This window comes from Callionymus lyra, chromosome 13 (genome assembly GCF_982586985.1).
Source record: "Callionymus lyra chromosome 13, fCalLyr1.hap1.1, whole genome shotgun sequence".
Classification (NCBI taxonomy): Eukaryota; Metazoa; Chordata; class Actinopteri; order Syngnathiformes; family Callionymidae; genus Callionymus; species Callionymus lyra.
Genome location: NC_141830.1, coordinates 12951579 through 12972107, shown reverse-complemented (window position 1 = coordinate 12972107; position 20529 = coordinate 12951579). Strand labels below are relative to the sequence as shown.

Below are 20529 nucleotides of genomic sequence, written 5' to 3'. Positions count from 1 at the left end.
CAATGATCAATTTGAGGTGTTTCAGTCTGTTTTTTTAGGGAACACCACATCACAGAGACCGCCCTGGTAAAAGTTAGTATCAACCTGCTAATGGCCTCTGATCAGGGCCATGTTTCAGTTCTTGTTCTTCTAGATCTCCGTGCTGCATTTGACACTGTCGACCACCAAATCCTTCAACAGAGTCTAGAAAACCATATAGGCATACGTGGAACTGCTCTAAACTGTTTTAAATCCTACCAGATAGAAAGCACAATGTACATGTTAACCACCTCTCAACGACACACACTAATGTCAGCTACGGTGTCCCACAAGGTTCTGTTCTTGGTCTAATCCACAATTAAAAATACTATTCACAATCTATATGCTCCCACTAGGGGACTTGATCAGAAGACCCTCTATAATCTTTCACTGTTATGCTAACACAACTACAGTCCTGTATTACAGATATCAAGTCCTGGATGACCAAAAACTTCATTTGGCTGAACAAAACTGAGGTTTTACTAGTTGGCCCACAACATCTTAGACAATCGTTAACTAATGATCTAGCCTTCCAAAAGGGACTTGCCCCTGCTGCTAGCACCACTGTAAAGAATCTGGGTGTCTGCTTTGACGAGGACTCTCAAATCTCACAGACTGCCTACTTCCACTTTCGTAACATCTAAAAAATCAAACACTTCCTTCCTTTGGATGCTGCTGAGAAACTCATCCATGCTTTTGTTACCTCCAAGCTGGACTATTGTAACTCTCTTTAGTCAGGATGTTCCTAGCACCAACATACATTAAAGATTTAATCCAAACTTATCAACCCTCTACGACCTTACGATCCCTAAACTCTGAGCTATTAGTTATACCACAAATCTCTAAATGTAGATTTGGAGCCAGGGCCTTCAGTTTTCAAGCCCCTCTGCTGTGGAAACAACTACCGGCTTCAGTCCGGAGGGCAGACACCCTCTCTATGTTTAAAAACAATCTTAAAACCTTACTTTTCGATAAAGCCTATAATTAGCCTTCCGTTTCTGCATTACATTCATCACCTGTGTATTTTCAACCCAAACTTTTTACTTCTCTCCCGGAGCCCCAGGGCTCCACCTCCACAGCTGCTGCTGATCCAGGATCTCCTCCACGTCATCGGATCCAGAGTTCTCTCCAGCACCTCCATGGACTCTTCTATACTCTCCTCTCTTCTCTAACTGTATCCTCCCTCACTCTTCTCTCCGTCCATCTGTCTAACCACAAACCCCCTTGACTGTCATAGATCCCTTCTAGAAGATGAAGACAATAAACTCAAAAATATCATTAAGTGAATCATGAAGTATTTTCAAATGTGAAACCAAGAAAAAAAGTGAGTCTTTTGAACAATGTGTATGATTTTACTTCCATGGTGTAAGCAACATTAAAATAATTTGTTAAAAAAAAACAATACATTTGTCTGCTCGTCATTTACCTGGACCCCACTGTAGGCAAACGGCCCCCAGACCACCGGCTCACTTGCAATTCTCTTACAGTGTTTTGCAATCTCTCGTTTAATTCCACATGCATTAAGTATTGAGCAACTTCTAGCCACACAAGAACACAGCTTTGCATTTACTAACTGACATCAGTGATTCACATTCATGATCCATCAACACACATTTAAATAATGTGCTTAAGGTTGAGTTTTCCTGTTATGAACTAAGTTTAATTAGACACTTCCTTGGCTTCTTGTGTTCACACACTTTCAGCGTCAGGTCAAATGTTGACATGAGACATACTGACCTATGATGAAGATGTACAGAGCGGCGATGATGTCTGCCTCTTTGGAGAGTTTGGAAGAGAAGGGGTCATCATGGAGATAGTGGTGCGGGATAGACGAGTGGAAAGGCCACGTCTTATTTGCCATCACTGCCATCAGCAAGGAATGTCCTGCGAAGTGGAAGAAAACATTGAAACAATGTTTCCTCGAACGATGATGAGAGGTTCTCTCTCCTGATTAAAATCTTGTTTTCAAACAAAACCTGATGAATTCCAATTAAGTTTGAAATGAACTGGGTCACAACATCAACCAGATTAGAAAGCGTCTGACGCCAGTAGCTCAGAGAGATGGCTCTTTTTCAAAATACACAATTGTTGTGTTAAATTTCCACATGCTAATTACACATATTGAACTGCATTTTCCCCTCGATAATGTATTTTTGATAGAACCTTCTTCGATGTTCCCCTTGTTTCTTATTCAGTTCCTGTTCTGCATTTTTTCAATGATTATTTCCGTTTTATCGCTACATTTTAGTTAAAATACGCAGAATACATAAGTCTTATAAGCCACTGTTGATTTGTTTAGGGAACCTAAGCGATTTTTAAGGGTGCCCTCTAGTATGAAAACTAGGATGAACTTTTTTTAAGATCTGTGATTCATCTGTTATGTTGGTTATACTTATTTGAAGTGGGTCTACAGAAATAAAGATTTGTTTTTGTCTGATAACTACTAGAAGGGTCTTGCTGTAATAGCGTAACTGTGTGTAAACAGACACACAACGGTGTGAAACTTCAACAAAAAAAATGTAAATGTTAATACCCCTCATAGAAATATATTAAATGCTATTTCAAAGTGGTTGAGAGAGATTAATAAAGATTGCGCTTTGTTTTACACAAAATTGTCACGTTACAGTATGTTTTTTTTTACACAGGCCGTATTCATTTTTTACAGGTTATAAGGTTATATTTACAATGTAATAGTATTTTCTTTATGTTCTCAAGCGTCGCTTCTACTAGTGTAGCTGAAACCTTATCCACAAAGGTTCCCTCTGAGCTCGTCGCGCAGAAATTCCGGGTAGCACAAAAAAACAATTTATTTGTCCCTTAAAATACTTGCTACATTCTTTTGTTAAATGGTTTTGTTCACAGCTGAGCCACTGAATGTGTTGTAATCAGAATAGAAATGTTACCTTCAGCACAAAAGTCACTTGAAAGCAGTTCTACCAGCTGAGACTTGGACACAAGTTTATGATTTTTTTTTAAAGTTTTAATGTTGTGAAGTAGCAAAGTAACATAAATATAGGGAGTAAGATATCTGAGAATGTTATGAAGACTAGAGGGAAGGAGGAGGGATGTATGCAAGATAAGACTGGCAGCAGGTGACACAGATTGATCATCACTAAAGCAATCATTTAGTGATGATTGATTGGTCTACGGAGGAGATTAAGGTGTAGCACCTGTCGGCAGTTCGACTGATAATAAGTCCCAGATGAGTGAAAGAGTTGTGAGAAGAAAGCACAAAAGTCTTCCTGATTGAACTTTCACTTTGCTTTGTTTGTCCACAAATGTAGGATAGGAATGGAGAGCGACAAAGAGAGAAGAGGAACTAGTCAAGAAACTGAACCCTAAAGTTAAAGTTCTCACAAAATTCTGCTGCCGGTTCTACAAGATCAAACTGAACTAAACAACATTGTGAAAGCTGCTAATATCATCTTGTGAAGTTGGAGACTGTGCCGTTTCTCAAATTGGGCACCTCAGACAGTGTACATATTTGCCCAGTGTGCAAATCTGGACAAGGTAGTACTGTCTTAAATCAAACACTACCGCTACATACTTACCAGAATTAACTCAACAGCTTCTTCTTCTACTACTTTTTAACGCTGATTGCAACCAGAAGTTGTAACACTATAGTTGACAGTTGACAGCTCCTTTTGCCTATCTTAACAAGTTATTAAGTTGTGTTAAGTGTTTTCTTGAGACATTTACGCAAGTATCTGCATGGCTTTGTGAAACCAAGATTAGCCCTGAAGCCTACAAGAAATATCTAACATCTTTCATTGAGGCTCACAAGTTCATGCTCTCAGTCTCTCAGGTTAAGAGTGCAGCGCTGAAGGGGTTTCTTTCAACTGTTCCGAATACACAATAAAGTAAGTAAGTAAGTAATTTTTATTTGTAGAGCGCTTTTCCAGACCAGGGTCACAAAGCACTTAAACAATCAAAACAATATTCAATAAAGTATATACTTTAAAGGTCAAGATAAAACTGATAACACAACAGGAGTTCCAGAAAATCAAGGAAAAGCCTGAACAAATAAAAATGTCTTAAGATGTTTCTTGAAAGAGATGAAATCTAGTTCCTGCTTCTGGCCTTCTTTTCAACCTTTTAACCTCATCGCTAGTTCCTCCTGAATCTCTGCATCCTGGCTCTCTGGTTCCTCTGGTGCTACCGAAGAAATTACGGACACAGCCTGGCAAAGATTGTTGGTGAAACGCTAACAATCCTGTGGCCCTTAGAGAGGACCTTGATCATTGTTCATTGACAATATAGATGTACCTTTGATGCTGATGGGGAAACTCTTCTAAGAATGTTTTATTTCATTTTTTAAGGACCACTGTACAGTAAAGATTTGGACACGCTAGCACACTTTCACACATGTTACTAGCGTTGATCTGTCACTAATGTCAGGAGCTCAGCACTGTGTCCCAAATCACGCACTTATTCGCTTACACTTAGTATTTTGAGTGCACAAGTGCATCCACATTGAGCAATGTGCGAAAATGTAGTGCGCAATGCACACTCAATTGGCGCACTCAAATGGCCTTAAAATTGAGTGTGTATCGATGGACACTTTCCACCCTCAACGACCTCCATCTTAGTGACGTGGATGGCGCTAGACGTGAGCTACATCACTTACTACACGCCTTCGGAGCAGATACCGACGTAAATGTTAAACTCATTCCTCATTTCTTCTTGAATATTTCTTTAAGGTCAGTATTGTAATAACATTTTTATCCTCATTTACTACCTTGTTTGCACTTATTTTTCTATAAATCGGAGAGGAATGAATTTAAGTGTGTTTTTTTTACCTGTGACATATAAAAAATCACATTTCTATTATAATTTATTTTTCTATTTAAATTGTGTTATTTAATGTGTTTGTGCCTTTTGCTAGTCAAACCAGAAATGTTTTATTTCCCTGTCAAGGCTGAGACAGAAAATCTAAATAATTAAATATCTGTAAACCTAAAGTAATAATCTTACATTAAAAAAAAAACATTTTAAAGTAAAATTTCAGTTTCTCCTTCTATCCTGTCATTTATCAACACGTTGTTGTGTAAACGTGTGAAACATTTTAAGCGTGGCTTCCAGCGTTGTCACGGCTCCTCAACAATCGCCCTCGCACATTATCAGACCACCGAGACCGCAATGACAAAGACAAGTCCATCACCGAGCATCTCCATTATTAGCCAGAGCTGTCTCAGTACTACTTGAATAGAATTGTTCTCTTTATTTCCTACAGTTACTGTAACTGTTTTTTCTTCCTAATTTTGTTTTCTCATTCTAGTTGTGTGTTATGTTCTTCCACTAAGATTGTTCCTGGCATGCAGTATTCCAGACATTTGTATTTGAAAATTGGATTTTGTCGCGTTTTTCTCTGCTTCCCGTTTCTGATCTGCTGCCGTTTTATTTTGTAATTAAACAGCTTTTGCTCACGGAGCCCATTTTTTGTCTGTTCCAAGTCACCACCACGTGATTCTAGTTTTGGTTTTCGGAACAGATTTTGAGACGCCATTTGTCAGGGCTGCTAAATGTTCACGCTTTGAGTTTGAAAGTCACGCATTTTGAGGCATTCTTGACATTTCTCACGCTTATATTCACCCTTTTCATCTTATCACTCATAAGCCTCACTTTAATCTGGAGAGTTCTCGTTCAACTTTACTGTAAAATCCCCAAACAACGTTCAGAAGAAGAAAATAAACTTCCAGCTTTCAAATTAAAAGCGTCGCACCGTCTGCCTTGTAACCCTTTATTATCATATTTGTATTGTTTAAATACACCTTTGTTAATCTTATTTTACCTTTAATTAGTTCATTCATTTTTCAATATCTATTGATTGTTTAAAAATAATGTAGATTGTCACCTAATTTATAGATTTCCGATCATTTAAAATGTCAGGTTTAAGTTGTCGATAGGATTGAAAAAGTACATTTAAAATTGATTTTTGTATTTATTTGAAATAAGATAAACAGAGGTTTATCTACCGATATATTGTATTACAAGATGAGTAACATAATTCATAAATAAATATTACTTCAATTCAACATTAATAAGAACATTTTCTCTGCTAGATTTACAGCTTTTACTAAAAAAAAAGAAGAGGTTCAGGTGTTGCTGCTGAGGCTTTTCTAGTTGGACAGGTATATAAGTATTATTTTTGATGTTATAATTAAAGTGTTTATACATTGAGAGTAACAATAATGTACAAGGACTGAGCATGTAATTGAAAAAAAAAAAAAGTGTTTAAACAAGACAACACTTCAAGATCTGTGTGGACCCCAAGCCAAGGTCCGGATAAGAATTTCCGAAGCCCAATGGTGTCACAAGTAGGATGGATTTAAGCGTTGCTTCTTGAAAACTGAAGTTTGTAGGGTTCATAGAGAACATGTAGCGATGGTTTCTTACGAACAGGCGAGTGAAATGCAAGGCTGTGTCGATGGGATGTGACACATCCTGATGTCACCAACCAGCAATCTGTGGTCGCTTCTGTCAGTCCTGGGCTGATAATGTGCAGGGCTGAACTTGTGAATCATACAATTGACATGGTGGCATAAAAATAAAGGGTGATTTACGGCGGGGCCTGGTATCCGGGCCAATTATGGGCCTTTCGGGAAACAAAGGGCAACTAAATATAATTGTTGAGATGTTTTGAAAAAAATATCTGCATCATCGGTGACGTAACCTTCTGGTTGGAGTGATCCAAGTGTGCGGATAAAGGCCTGTTAAGTAATGGTGATGCATGATAAATGTCAGATTAGGGGAGGGTTCACTTCCCAGATGCTTCCAGAGACATCACAAGCCAACGTTGGACTGCAGTGCTGTGTCTCAAATCGCATACTAATCTTAGTATGCTAGAAGTTAGTATGCATCAGTTTAGTATGCATACTAACTAGTACGCAAATTCTCCGCAGATAGTATGTCTCAAATCAAACCCTGAAGCTACACACTAACCGGAAATCACATGACAGCTTCTTCTTCTACTTCTATTTAACAATGTTTCAACCAGCTGTTTGAACGCTATCGACACCTGCTGGCAGCACGTATTGCAACTTTGGAAAAAGAAATAAAGAAAAAATATGAGAATCTAAATAATCGCGAGATATTTAAGCTGGTATCAGCAGCGAAGACGTGTTTATCCTCCTACTGCTGCTGAAAATACACATTTAAGTATATGCATATATATGCATTTATATATGACGTAACTTCCGTTTAAAACGTCACTAAAATGGCAGCTGTTTAGTATGGTTAGTGTCCATCGAACCATGCTAGTTTTGTGGGCGTGTTAGTACGCCAATTTAGTATGCATGGCGCACTAAATTTCGCATACTAAGAATTGAGACACACTAACATACTAAAAATACTAACTTTTAGTACGCTAGTATGCGATTTGAGACACAGCACTGGGCTTAAAAAAAAAAAATCACGTTATGCTGTTAGAACCTGTTAAGAAAAGTATTCTTCGCTTTCCATTACGGGTTCATTGGCCAAAAACTAGTCCTGCCCCCAATGAAAGTGGATATTCATTGAAGCATAACATATTTTTCGGTTGCTGAAATTTGAATAAATATAAAAATCGGACCCTTTCTTTAACTTTAGATAGAAACCCCCGTTGAAATTCTACTTAAAAGAAAATCAGAAACGAAAAAGAGTTATTGATCTCTATAAATAGTCCTGAGCTGATAAAGGGAAATACACACGAGTGAAAATATGCTCCAAAAAATTGAAAAAAGGTAATAATGTTCAGCCTCTGCTGTGATATATCACAACACGTATTATTTTAATATCAGTAGATCTGAATATGTATCATGACATTAAAAGAGATTTTTTTCATCTTAACTTGCGAGCATGGCGACAGATTTTTTTTGTGTATCACTGACAGAACTGCTGGTGTGGACCCGTCAGTATCCATGATTTATCTTCATTTTCTTTCAGATCCGACTGCAGCCAAGCCACTTATTAGACGAGACAGAACAGGAATTTGTAAAGCATTTGTTTCAATTAGCTTTTTTTAAAAGCTTTTTGCCTACTTTATTATTGAGGAAAAAATGAAACTAGCTTGCTGAGATGTTACAGGAAGTTGGCACTGAAGTGGCGTCGCCTTAAGTGAGGTTACATTTCATAAAAAAAAGTGTTTATAATTTTAAAACAATGTGTAGATGTGGATGATGAGGATCGACACTGTATTACTTTTGAAGTGGTTAGATGTTTGTGGCTATATTTCATGTTTAGCATTAGACTTCGCTTATTGTAAATGTTTATGCGCATAAACAAACCAAGTATTTTCATGAATGCTTCTGTAGATGCATCTAAAAATAGACACTTTATATTTACCCTTTCAACCGTCTATATTTATTTTTGTCATCAACATAAGGCGGTGAATGTTCTGTAGTTCCACCAGTCATAAGACGCACTTTAATCGAGATTTCTTGCTTAACTTTGCAGTAAATCCCTTTAGAAGTAGGAGATGAACTTCTGACCTTTAAACTAGGAGCAGTCCATCAGCTGCATCTGCCTTGTGATCCTTTGTTATCACTGTCATGCTCTGTCCTGTTTAAAACGCATTATTTATTTATGTTATCATGTATTATTTTGTATTAATGTATGTATTTCCACCTAGTTCATAGGTTTCAGATGATTTTAAAATGGAAAGTTTACAATGAGAAATAAAAAGATATAACGTTTGAATAAAGGATTTTACAGAAATTGATAATTATAACATAATATGATAAGATTCTTTTATTTCATTGTCAAATATGACAGGTTTATGAAACTATTAATCAATAATTGTCTAAGTTACAGTCAATGACTCAGATCTCTTCTTCTACTATCCCACAAAATATCATTTTCACCATCTTAGTCGTATGGTATTGTCAAAGATGGAAGGTTTATGACACTTCAGGTGACATGGAGGTGAGGACATCCGTCTCATTTGTTCTCCATTTTAAATCTAACTCTCTTGTCTTGTCAAGAGTTTCACTCCAAAGATGCTTCAAGTTTTCGACTTGTCGTTCCTCTCCACGGTACACAGCACATTTTTGGAACAGAGTCGTGAATCTGTTGTGAAATATTCAATTAACTTATGGATATTAGCTGCAGAGAGAGGTTGGTGTGGGGCCTGAACCCATTACTATGTTGGTTCACGGTTTGAATAAATATGTCAACCAGTTATCAGCAGGGACAGACTTTTTGGAGGCTCTTATTAGCATAGCTGTTCAAATTGATCTTAGACCGAGGGATCCACACGGGGAATGGAGTAAGGATGTTTTCCCAATTTTTGCTCCGTTCTTTATTCTCAACCTGACACTTCCGATAAACTCCACACCCCCTACTTGGCCGAACCCCATTACAAACAACAAGATTCACACAGAATGTCAAGGGGTCTCTGTCTAATCTTTGGTCAAACTGGTCACATACTTCGTGAGTGTTCGACTCTTGACTTTTGACATCACCACGACTGTATAATTCGACTTTGCCACCCAGCTCATCAATCACAACTGTCAATCACTACAATTTAGATACAGTATTATATAAAAAAAACATGCTAAATTTAAAAACTAAATATTCTAGCTAAGCTAACAGTCCCGATTAAAACTACTTCAACTTTACTTTTTTATTTCATATTGTCTAAAACTATGCAAAACCTATGGTGACATTGCAAGTGTTTTATCAATGGATTTCTTTTTTAGTCAAATAATCATTTGAAGACTCAATAAACTACTGTTTTTTAGGTGAATGGTAAGTATAACTTGCATAAAACGTTTCATGGAATTTTTGTGATAAGATGGTAAGAAGGGCCTTTATTTGACTGACTTAAAACTAATGGATTAATTTCCCCTTATTACAATAAAACCATACTTTAAACTAAGAACCAATACTGGAATTCTGTCAGACCTCTAAAATACATTAATCCAAAAACCCTTTTCCTCACTTTTTTCTCCGTTATTCTTCTAGATTCTGATCCATCTTCTCATTGTTCTTCGTCTTCACCTCCAATCACAGTGTCTTGGTTCTACCTCTGCTCGCTCTCATCCTTGACTTCCTGTTTCTACCCCAGAAGACCTCTCCTCCCTTCCACTGGAGTATCACAATCTCTACCATTGAACCGTCCCTGTCACAGTGCCATTGACTCACCCTTCTAGCCAGCTGTACGATGTTTAGCGTCCTTGAAGCCTACACCGGGGGAATCGTTGGCAGTCTGTTTAATTTGTCTTTCTTCTTCGCCATTTGGCGTAGGGTTCATTTTTTTTCCGTCAGCATGAAGGACAAGACGTTTAGGCAATATCACAGTCAAGGATCGGTACCCACTCCAACACGTCTACACTTCTTTTGAGCTACTAAATCAAGGGTCTTTGCCAGGCTTGAACTCAGACAACAAAGAACCCTAGCCATGTTTGTCCTCCAATGACTTTTCAGAAAAGAAGTTGTACAATAGGACAGAAAAGGGTGGGGTTTTGGATGCAAGTTTATTTTTGGTGAAGGGGTAGTTAAAGCCAGATCCTAAAAAGATTGAGGGAAGTTTCTCAGTGTTTCGTGCATGGTAGCTGTCAAAAATTACAGCAGTTATTAGGCTTTTATAAGCGATTAACCAGGGGTTAAATTCAGGTTACTGCTCCTCTCAGGAAGACTTCCTTCCTCGGGTCAAGGACCAGGAATCCTTCAACAATTTGCATTCGCTCATTCGAGTGGTGCCTTTCCAGAGGTGCTCCAAGGACTACAAGGTGTAGTCTGGTCTCCTTCCAGCCCACCCCACCATTATGAAGTCTCACGTACTTCATCAGGGGTCGTCCTCCATCTGTCCTCAGACGTTAATCCTTCTGTTCTCTAAGATGGCGCACTTTTATCGCCTTTGCCGAAGTTGCCATCAGCTACGTAGACAGCGGACCTTCTGTGTAAGCATGGTTTTTATGCTTCAGGGTGAACTTATCAACATTGTTTTCAACCAAGGCCCACAGTTCTCAGTATTGCGTCTCCATATCAGGTTTGACTTCAACCCGTTCTACTTCTTGGATCGTAGTCTTGTTTTCACTGTGGACAGTTCCTGACGTTGTCCGCACTTAAATTTGTTCGCATGAGAATATGTTTTTAGTTGTCAACGAGATCATGATTCTCAACCGTGCTGTGCATCTGTTCTGAGTGTTTGCCTTATTGTTTGTCTCCTGTGATGACACGTTTTGGACATTAACATTAAAGACTGTGGATATTTTATACACTGTTTCTTCTTTTTTTTTTAGAATCCCTTATTAGTCCCGCGAGGGGAAATTCGGTAGTGCTTTTTTACAGCCATTCACACATACTGATGTGAGTAGGCTGCACACCTGCGCCAAGTTCACCATCAGGAGCAATCAGGAGCAATCAGGGTGTCTTGGGACACAACGACACAAGTTTGTCTGGAGCTGGGATTGAACCTGCAACCTTTTGGACTGCAGGCAACCACTCTACCATCTGAGCTAAGTCGCCCCAATTCTGTTCATGGTTCTTCTGTTTCCCCTTCGTGACAACCGGACCACAAGTTTATGCCTGTTTTGAAAACAGCATAGTGTGATAAAAAGAAAATATACTGAATTAATTAAATTAAATACAACAAATCCTTGATTTAAATCAAAAGCTGCAATCAAAAATAATTATTTTTCTTTATCAGCAGAAATTCAATTATTAATGTGTATGAATTTAAATTAAATAATAAGATTTAAATGCCTAATAAAGTTACATTAATCCTTACTCTCCCATCGTCTGTGGTCTCTGAGCTAGCCAGGGCAAGAGACAGGGGAAATCTGGACTCGAGTTCATTACAGCAACAATTACAAAAACAACAACCAATAATTGAATGTACGTAGTTGTACTGTGGGAGGAAACCAGTGTGTTACATAAAATAACATTAAAACAGGAATCAAACCTGCAACCTTCTTGTCCTTCATCTTATGCTGATAAATGATCAGAAGAAAACAATAAAGTTGTTGTTTAGGTATTTAATTGATGTTGTTTTTGGACATTGGACATTTAAGTGGTTTATGTTTTAAAATATATAAATATACCAATGTCTTTTGAAGTCAATCGTTCCTTAAAATACATTTAACTAGAAATAATGTTTTTATTTTCTAAATATAACCAAAAGTAAGGCTGCATGTGTGGTTTGGATTCAGTTTTGTGTCCGGAATGACCGTGTGATCGAGTAGGTTGGAAAGCCAGCTGTTTATATAATATATACTGTATATCGATTTATTTTTCGTTTTCCTCTCAATGTTGTCACCACACGTGGAGCCGCAGGTGAAGCAACAGGAGTCGACCTCACAAAGATTCTTCTCTCCAGAGAAATTGACATTTATAAATAATATAAATAAACATGGTAATACATTTTTTTTTTTTAATAAACAAATAAATAAACTTTACCAACCTTCAATCTTCAACCATGGCGGCGGAGTTTAATCCAAACTGGTCCAAAAGAGTGAAAGAGTGATCAACAGATGTTTCTGAAATAAACCGTTAAAGTGTTTTTTATGTCCGTCAGAAAAGAATCTCAAACTCACAGCAGCGACAAACACGCGTCTCTCTCTCGTCACAACATCACGTCAAATGCAGTCTGAGGTCGTTTCTTCACATTATAAACATCGTCTGGCAGCAGCAGAGCCTTCAAAATAAGAGCCTCCCCCTCTGAACGTGTGTTTGCTTGTATGTTCAGTGAATATTATAAATTATATCTATTATACCGCTTGGACAATGTAATTAAAACGGAAATCATTTTAACATGCATGTGACCTGAGACCAGGTTTTTTTTTTTCTTCATTCAATTTTACCTTTTTATATGGAAAGACAAGCGAAAAATTGGCTCAAGCGAAATTTAATTCTTCTATCTGCGTTTCCAATCGGGGAACACAGCAAGACGAATTATTGTTTCTTATCTTTTCAATCTGGTACTGCCTTGGAAAAAAATCTGGACTCTTCATTCATGCAATATGAATCTGTGGACATTTTTACAGTCATTTTTGTAGTATAATAAATATATATATATATATATATATATACATATATATATATAAGAAATATATATATATATTACTAATGTTTTTTACATAAATGGAGAGTAACACATTAAAATGGTCTAGGGTTTATATTGAATTAGAAAACGTTATGTTTGACAGCCGTAACTCGAGAGGATCTTAAATGTATAAATAAACGAGTTCTGATAATATTTCAACCGCATTCAACATACATTTTTCCTGGAATATGATGATCAGTGTTAGAAGAGTCCGACATCAGGCACGCAAGCACATCATCTCACACAGAATTTGAACAAATGGTCTGTGTTAAAGAATTTCCTGTGCTCTGGTCAAGACGATAGAACAATAGATGATCTTTTCCCTCGCCGGAGGAGATTAACGAAGTGATGCACTCACATGATAAACCGCAGATTCATTCCGCCTAACTAGCTTGATCCTCCGAAAACATCCAGGTGGATTTTCAGTGGAAACTTGGGCACTAGAGTGGATGAAGTGAGACTTGTGGGTCATAAGGTTGTGCGCTCGGTTTGTTTGCCGAAGGCCATGACTCCAGAAAAAGGCAGCATATGTGAGAAGAGGATCCTACAGCTGATTGGTATCTTTGCATTTTTCATCCAAGAGCTGCATCTTCCCAGTAGCCACAAACCTCCAGATACCATCAACAGATTATTTAGAAACAGAGAGAGAAGACCAGCATTGAGCAGTAAATTGAATCAGAGTATTTATTTAGGATTATTGATCCTGAAACACAGTGGAGTCAATAATTGTCATTCTGCCCTTTGTCTGTATTCATGTGGCCCTTATCAGTAAGTAAGTAAGTAAGCAAAGGTTATTTGTAAAGTGCCTTTCTAGACCAGGGCCACAAAGTGATGTAAGGAGGAGTCTGACCATGAATAGCTCTGAAAGTAAGAACCAGAATTTTAAAATTGATCCTGAAAGAAACTGGCAGCCAGTGAAGAGTTTTAAGGATCGGGGAAATGTGAGTTCTTCTACTAGAGCGGGTCAGAATTCTCACTGCAGAGTTTTGTATTAACTGAAGGCGAGACAGATCCTTCTAGTTTAGACGCCAAAATAAACTGTTATAATAGTCCAGACGAGAAGACACAAACGCATGGATTATAAGCTCCAGATCGTGTTGTGATATAATTTTTCTCACTTAAAGGAAACAATTTCTGGTCAGTTTTCTGCAGTGTTGAACTAGAGACATTTCTTTGTCAAATACAACACCCAGGTTTCTCAGGCTCAGTTTTGCAGACTGACCTAAGTCACCCAAGTACTGACTCAACCATGGAATCTTATCATCAGGAGCAATAACCAGAGTTTCAGTTTTGTCCACATTTAGCTGCAAAGTGTTTTCACTCAGCCATTGTTTGATTTCTAGCAAACAATTGACTAAGCTGTTCAGCCTCTGGGGCTCAGTTGGATCAAAAGAGCAGTAGAGCTGGATGTCATCAGCAAAAATGTGATACAGAGTATCACATTTTGTACAATGTAGTACAGAAAAAACATAAAAGGACCCAGAACAGAACCTTGAGGGACTCCACACAACAGATCTGCCGATTCAGACCTCATTTGATTGGCAGATACACTAAAACTGCGCCCAGAAAGGTAAGATGAGAACCATTCTAATACAGACCCAGACAGTCCCACTTCATCCCTCAGTCTTCTCAGCAGGATCTGGTGATCAACTGTGTCAAAGGCTGAGGACAGATCCAAGAGAACCAGGACAGTATATTTACCTGTATCAGCCGACATCATGATGTCACTGGACACTTTCAATAAAGCTGTCTCAGTAGATTGATATTTACGGAAGCCAGACTGAAACTTCTCATAGATGCTGCTCTGATCCAGGAACAACGACAGCTGCTCAGACACCACCTTCTCCAAGATCTTGGACAAGATCATGTATAAAGTTAAAAGAAGAAAGTAAGTATTTATTGTATTATTCTCGTCTCAAATATGACTATAGGGCTTTTTGTTTTGGGAATGTTGTCCTCTGTCTGTCATTTTTGTGAATATGTATAACTCTTGAAAAATAATATAAAAACATATTTGGAAAACAAAGTGCTTTTATATCATTTTCTCATTCCCAGGCCAAGCAAGAGAAATAGACTCTCCATTGTGTCCACAGTCCATGTGTCTATTACCGCCTCAGCAGGAAGGTTGCTTTGCTCGAGGCAACCTGCCTTCCATCTGTGGGGACTTTTATATTCTCTCCCTCTGGTTACATATGTTGACTCCTGGCAGTCGGTCTCGCACCGCATTCTAAAAATAAGATTCAGGACTGAACTGTCCATAGGTTAGTGTGTGAGAGTCAATGGTTGTTTGACTCTGCCTGCTCTGTGACTGATGAAGCTTCATGAAGCAGTGTCATGTTGTTTAAAGGTCAGTAGGTGGCGCCATCAGTTTAAAAATGATCGTTCAACAGTTGTTCAAAACGAAGGAAAATAGTGCAGAGAGCTCCATCTAGTGGACTCTGAAAATAATGACAGTGCTTCATGAAGCTTCATCAGACCATCACTAGATGTTTCATTTAATTCTACTTTCTAGTGTATTTCACAACACATGAAAAGAAAATGTGCTTTGTCTTTACATTAGTTTCAATAAACATTTTTCTGATATAACATTTAAAAAAGGTTTAATTTTTTAAATTGTTTGTTACTTGCCTGCTTGAGACATTGGCTCACATGTGACAATTAACGTGTGTCATTTAACGTGACTGAGGGTACGGTTGGCCCAAAATCAGAGTAGATTAATGTTGATATGAGACAGTTTAAGATAAGATAAGAAACAGAGATAAAAGTGAAAACTGGCATCTTTATACGTCACCATAATAACATGAACACTGATTCACTTCAAATGACTTGGCTTACCAGGTAAAACCATTTTCATCATTTTTATTCCTTATTCAACTCTGACTAAAAGTGCTGAGGTGGCATTTTTGTTATTAAAGTCCTACGGCTTAGGTCACACCTCAAGTGCGACAAAACAGCGTCTCAAAAGACGTCACGGGGCCTTATGTTCTGCTCATGTGTGATGCTTTCATTGTCGTTCGACCGTGTTAAGACAGACCACACCTACCGACAAACGGCACCGATCGTTTTCGTCTACTCAGCTGTCAAAGTAGACGATCCAAGAGCGGCGCGGAGATGACCTTCTTGACTCTTTTTTTTACAGCTACCACGGATCAAAAAATTCTGATTCCTTGGTACCAAATATAAGATAGTGTTTAACTAGATAGATAGAACTAATAACATGGTTAATTGACCTTTTTGTTATCTCTGGCTCAAGGTGACCCAAAGGCCTTAAAAACAAATGTGTTTGAGGTATCCCAGGTATCGCAACAGACATGAGCAGCAATATTAATGAAATATTGAGTGATGTGAATAATTCGATAAAAAAACAATATATTATGGAAATAAACATTGAAAATATCTATATCTACTTTGCGGTCGGTTTTCCCAATGGTCTCGAGTGATAGACACGGTAATCCCAAGAAAGATTGAAGGACCATGAGAACAATCTCTTACCTAAATCTCGAAGAAGAACCAGAGATAAGTCACTGTTGACCGTTGTATTTCCGGCAGGTGTCTGTGCCTGAAGGTGGAACGGGAAATGAAAACCCGGCAGGGGGTTGGACGTGAACTGGAAAAACAGAGGTTGTTTTTTTTTTCAAATCAATTTGTAGTCTCTGTAGTCTATGAGTGTCCTCAGATAAGACAACGTTGGCCCTTCAAAAAGTCTGACTTTTAGGTTCAGTTGTATTGATTATAGCATTAGCATGTGGCTAGACATTTCCATCATGTTGAATAGAAAAAAAAACAAGTGAAAATCAGTGAAACAAAAGCTCTATGTGTTGTTGCAGAGAAGCCGGTCCAACAGGACTTCAAACCCCAGCGTTACGTGACGCTTTAATACGTTTCCAAACACCAGCAGGTTCATTGACAGAAGCTACCAGAAGAAGCTAATCCTGTATTCTTCATTTCCAAAATGGGGCCGAGAGGATGAGCGAACGCAAAGAGGATGCAGTCAGATTAGACAGAAGCGACAGATGATCGATCTTTCTAATAAATTGCGTGTTCCAGGAACTAGTGTGGGGGTCACTCCGGGTCCTCCAGTTTCCGTGTCAGAGGTGGCAATGGTCTGATGAAGCTTCATGAAGCAGTGCCATTACTTTCCTTGGTTTTGAACATGTGTTCTAATAAAACATCACATCTGGTGGCGCCACCTACTAACCTCTAAACCAAGGGTTTTCCCAAAACTTTTCAACCCGCGACCCCCAAAATAACGGTGCCAGAGACTGGCGACCCCCACTATCCCCGGATGTGACTGAAAAATATAAAATAAAATGTGAGGCACAGGCCATACGTACTAGGCTTATCCAAACACGGGCTTAGACAACACAGAAGAACGGAGCAGCCTGTTATGATTTTACATTTAGAAATTTATTGTAATATAAAAAAAGAATGTCTCAGTCAAAATGATATCCAACATGAGTGCAAATCATTGTTGTTATGTTATGTTAATAGTCAGAATGGTAGGCTGAGAAAAATATGTATCCATTAAACAGGAATTTGACACCGAATGTTTTAATTTGTGAATGCCAAAGTTAGCATGTATTCAATAGAAGGACATTCAAATACTGATACGTTATGAATTGGATAAGAATCTAGTGTTTTATCTGCATTAAATTACACTTTTATACTCGCCGATTATCTAAGACACAGGTTTAAATGTTTTTTTTTATCGGCATGTTTGACCTTCTGTCTCGAAATGCTTGAAGAAGAATTGTTTTTTTAATCTACCACAAGTAAACAGTGTGTCAACATCCCAGCAGTGCACGTGCAGAAGTGTAACCATTAGTATAGGAAATGATGCGGAACCTTTAAAAAAAAAACAATAAAACAATTGATTTTTAATGCCTGGAGCGGCGTGCGAGTCCAGCGAGGTCACTGATTGGCTGCGGCTGTCATGACGATTAGCATTTCCAAGCACTTATAGTTTCCGTGATTCCGCTGTTACCGGGAGTTTTATGCCGCCCCCATAATCACACATCCTGCAATCAACGTTAGACTCGCACAGGTAGAGGTCAGAAGCCCACTCTGCATCTGCAGAGATTTCCCAGGAATCCATTCGGATCGACCTTCAAACATTAAGATTATTTGACTCCTATTGTTAGTTTCTATAAATATGTATTGAACTTACCTTTATATTTGTTCTTGGGTTTTTTCAATATTCACTTTTTCCATTTAAAAAGTTTTTTTTTTTTAATGAATATCTAACATTTATTTTTGTGCCCAGCAGGTGGCGCACTTCTTGCTACTGCTTTTCCCAACACTTTTTTTTTACTAGTGATGGTCTGATGAAGCTTCATGAAGCAGTGTCATTATATTCAGAGTCCACTAGATGGCGGCACTATTTTCCTTTGTTTTGAACAACTGTTGTAATGAAATCATTTTTAAACTGATGGCACCCCCTGCTGACCGCTAAACAACACAACATTGCTTCATGAAGCTTCATCGGCCCATCACTACGTTTTGCAACTTCTTCTAAGTTCCCTTAATTCTTGCAACTTCTCGTCTGTTCCCAGAAAAGTTCCTGTAGGCTTTTTCTTCTTTATTCCTGAAATCTTTTCGCCTCTGCTCGTGTCTTCGTGATATTTTCCACTAATACTTCTGTGTCATCCCGACACAACTTTCCGTACGTTTCTGACACTTGAAACGACAAGAGCGTCTAGAACAGACCTGGGCAAAGTGCGGCCCGGGGGCCACATGCGGCCCTTTGACTGTATTTGTGCGGCCCTTGTAATGTCAAAGTACAATCATGTATAAATGGTTCTAATGCATTAAAAAGTGTATTTTGTATTTATTATTCATTTACAACACTTATTTACTTTTTCCCTCCTTTTTTGTATAATTTTTTGAGTATATATTAATCCCTGAAAATATTTAAAGTTAGTTGAAGAAATGTTTTGAAAAAAAACTCATACAAGAATAGCATTGCAGCTTATTAAGCTTAATAAAAGTCACGGCCTAATGACGCTTGTCCTTTTTTTTAGGGATTTTCTCGTCTTTCTTTTTGCTCGACGGCCCCTAACAACATTCACAGAATTTAATGTGGCCCTTGAAGAAATTTAATTGCCCACCCCTGGTCTAGAACTAAATGTCGGATGTTTTTGTCGTCATTTCAAAAAGATTGACCCCGGAAGCTCCCGACCCACGGCGGTATACGTAACGACAAAGTTATGAATATATATATCACTGAAACCATGTGGATGTCATGTACATCTTGGTTTCCAACCATTTTCTTTGGTGTGAGCTTAAACATGCACCTAAGATGTAAAGTGGTGAATCATAGATTTGACCTTTCAAACCGAGACTTCTCTCCACAAGACTTTGGATCGTTAGCGTCACACAGAGATTTACATTCGCACATATCGAAGCCCCGGAAGCGACAACTTATTGTGAGTTTGATGCGTCATTCAGACGTCAGGTCACAGATCACCATCGGTTCTCCAGCACTTTCCTCCTCCTGCCGCCTCCATATGGATAGTTTCATGTAGATGAGAGTCTATAGATTTATTTACTGAATCTAGATTTACTACCTAGGAGTGGAGGCGATTCTTCCGGCTCGTCCCAAGCCACTGTTGTTTTCCGCTCCTTGCTGCCTTTTTATTTAATAGCTCAGATCATTACAAACTCGAATACAAACATTTTGTTCCATTGTTGCTAGACGCAGCCAGCTAGAACCGGTTTTCTGTAGGAGTCAGTGAGCGCGGTATAACAGCTTGCATGGGAAGATAAGCCTATACGTATATCTTGGTGCGGTCACTGTATCTTAAGCACAAACTGTCATTTCTCGTCAAACAAAAATTCTACTGGGTAACTTTCCTTTAAGCTTATTGTGAGCTGCAGTAAGAACGATTATATGTTTATTGTGATAAGACTATAAAAGCAACATAAATTCTTTGACAATATGACACGCCATAGGCCGGTGTAACAAGCTAACCTTGTGGCGTTGATACATTTAAAAAATGTGGCCCCTTAACGCGCCCCATCAACCATGAACCGCACATAACGCAGATCGTATTGAATAACATGGATTGACATTTTGTATTTATGATGATCAGAGAACGTCTGACGGCGTTTTAATCTCTAGGTTGAACGTGACCATCATCGCAACCACGTTTCGATGAAATCAATTTCGATATCTGGGTTCATACAAGTCGGTGGTGAGAGATCAGTAGAGGATGAAGCTGGTTTTCAAAGTCATGCAGCAGCAGCAGGAAGAGGACGAGACTCATGGCAACCTTTTTGATGAATTCAAGTATGAAATTGAATAAATGTGAAGAGACAGGGGGATGTTTTCTTAAGCTTGTGTAGCTGAGATTGATACAACCTTTATTGATGACCCCACAATGTCATCATTTATCCAAAAACATAAAACATGTTGAGCTTGATCTCATTCTTGACACAGCTGGTCGGCTTGTTTGGAGAACCAGACGAAAACAATGCAAGGAAACATG

At 38.4% G+C, this 20529-nt stretch overlaps 1 protein-coding gene across 1 annotated transcript in view; it reads right to left on the bottom strand.

Annotated features, from left to right (window-relative positions):
• opn5 (opsin 5) overlaps positions 1 to 12520 on the bottom strand; it is a 35222-nt gene extending 22702 nt beyond the window's left edge. Inside the window, exons 1-2 of the mRNA XM_087805816.1 lie at positions 12401 to 12520; positions 1756 to 1902 (exon numbers count right to left, since the gene is read on the bottom strand). Coding sequence (XP_087661942.1) covers positions 1756 to 1888 — 133 coding nt within the window. The 5' untranslated portion in view covers positions 1889 to 1902; positions 12401 to 12520. The remainder of the gene's footprint in view (positions 1 to 1755; positions 1903 to 12400) is intronic.
• Between the last annotated feature and the right edge of the window lie 8009 nt (positions 12521 to 20529).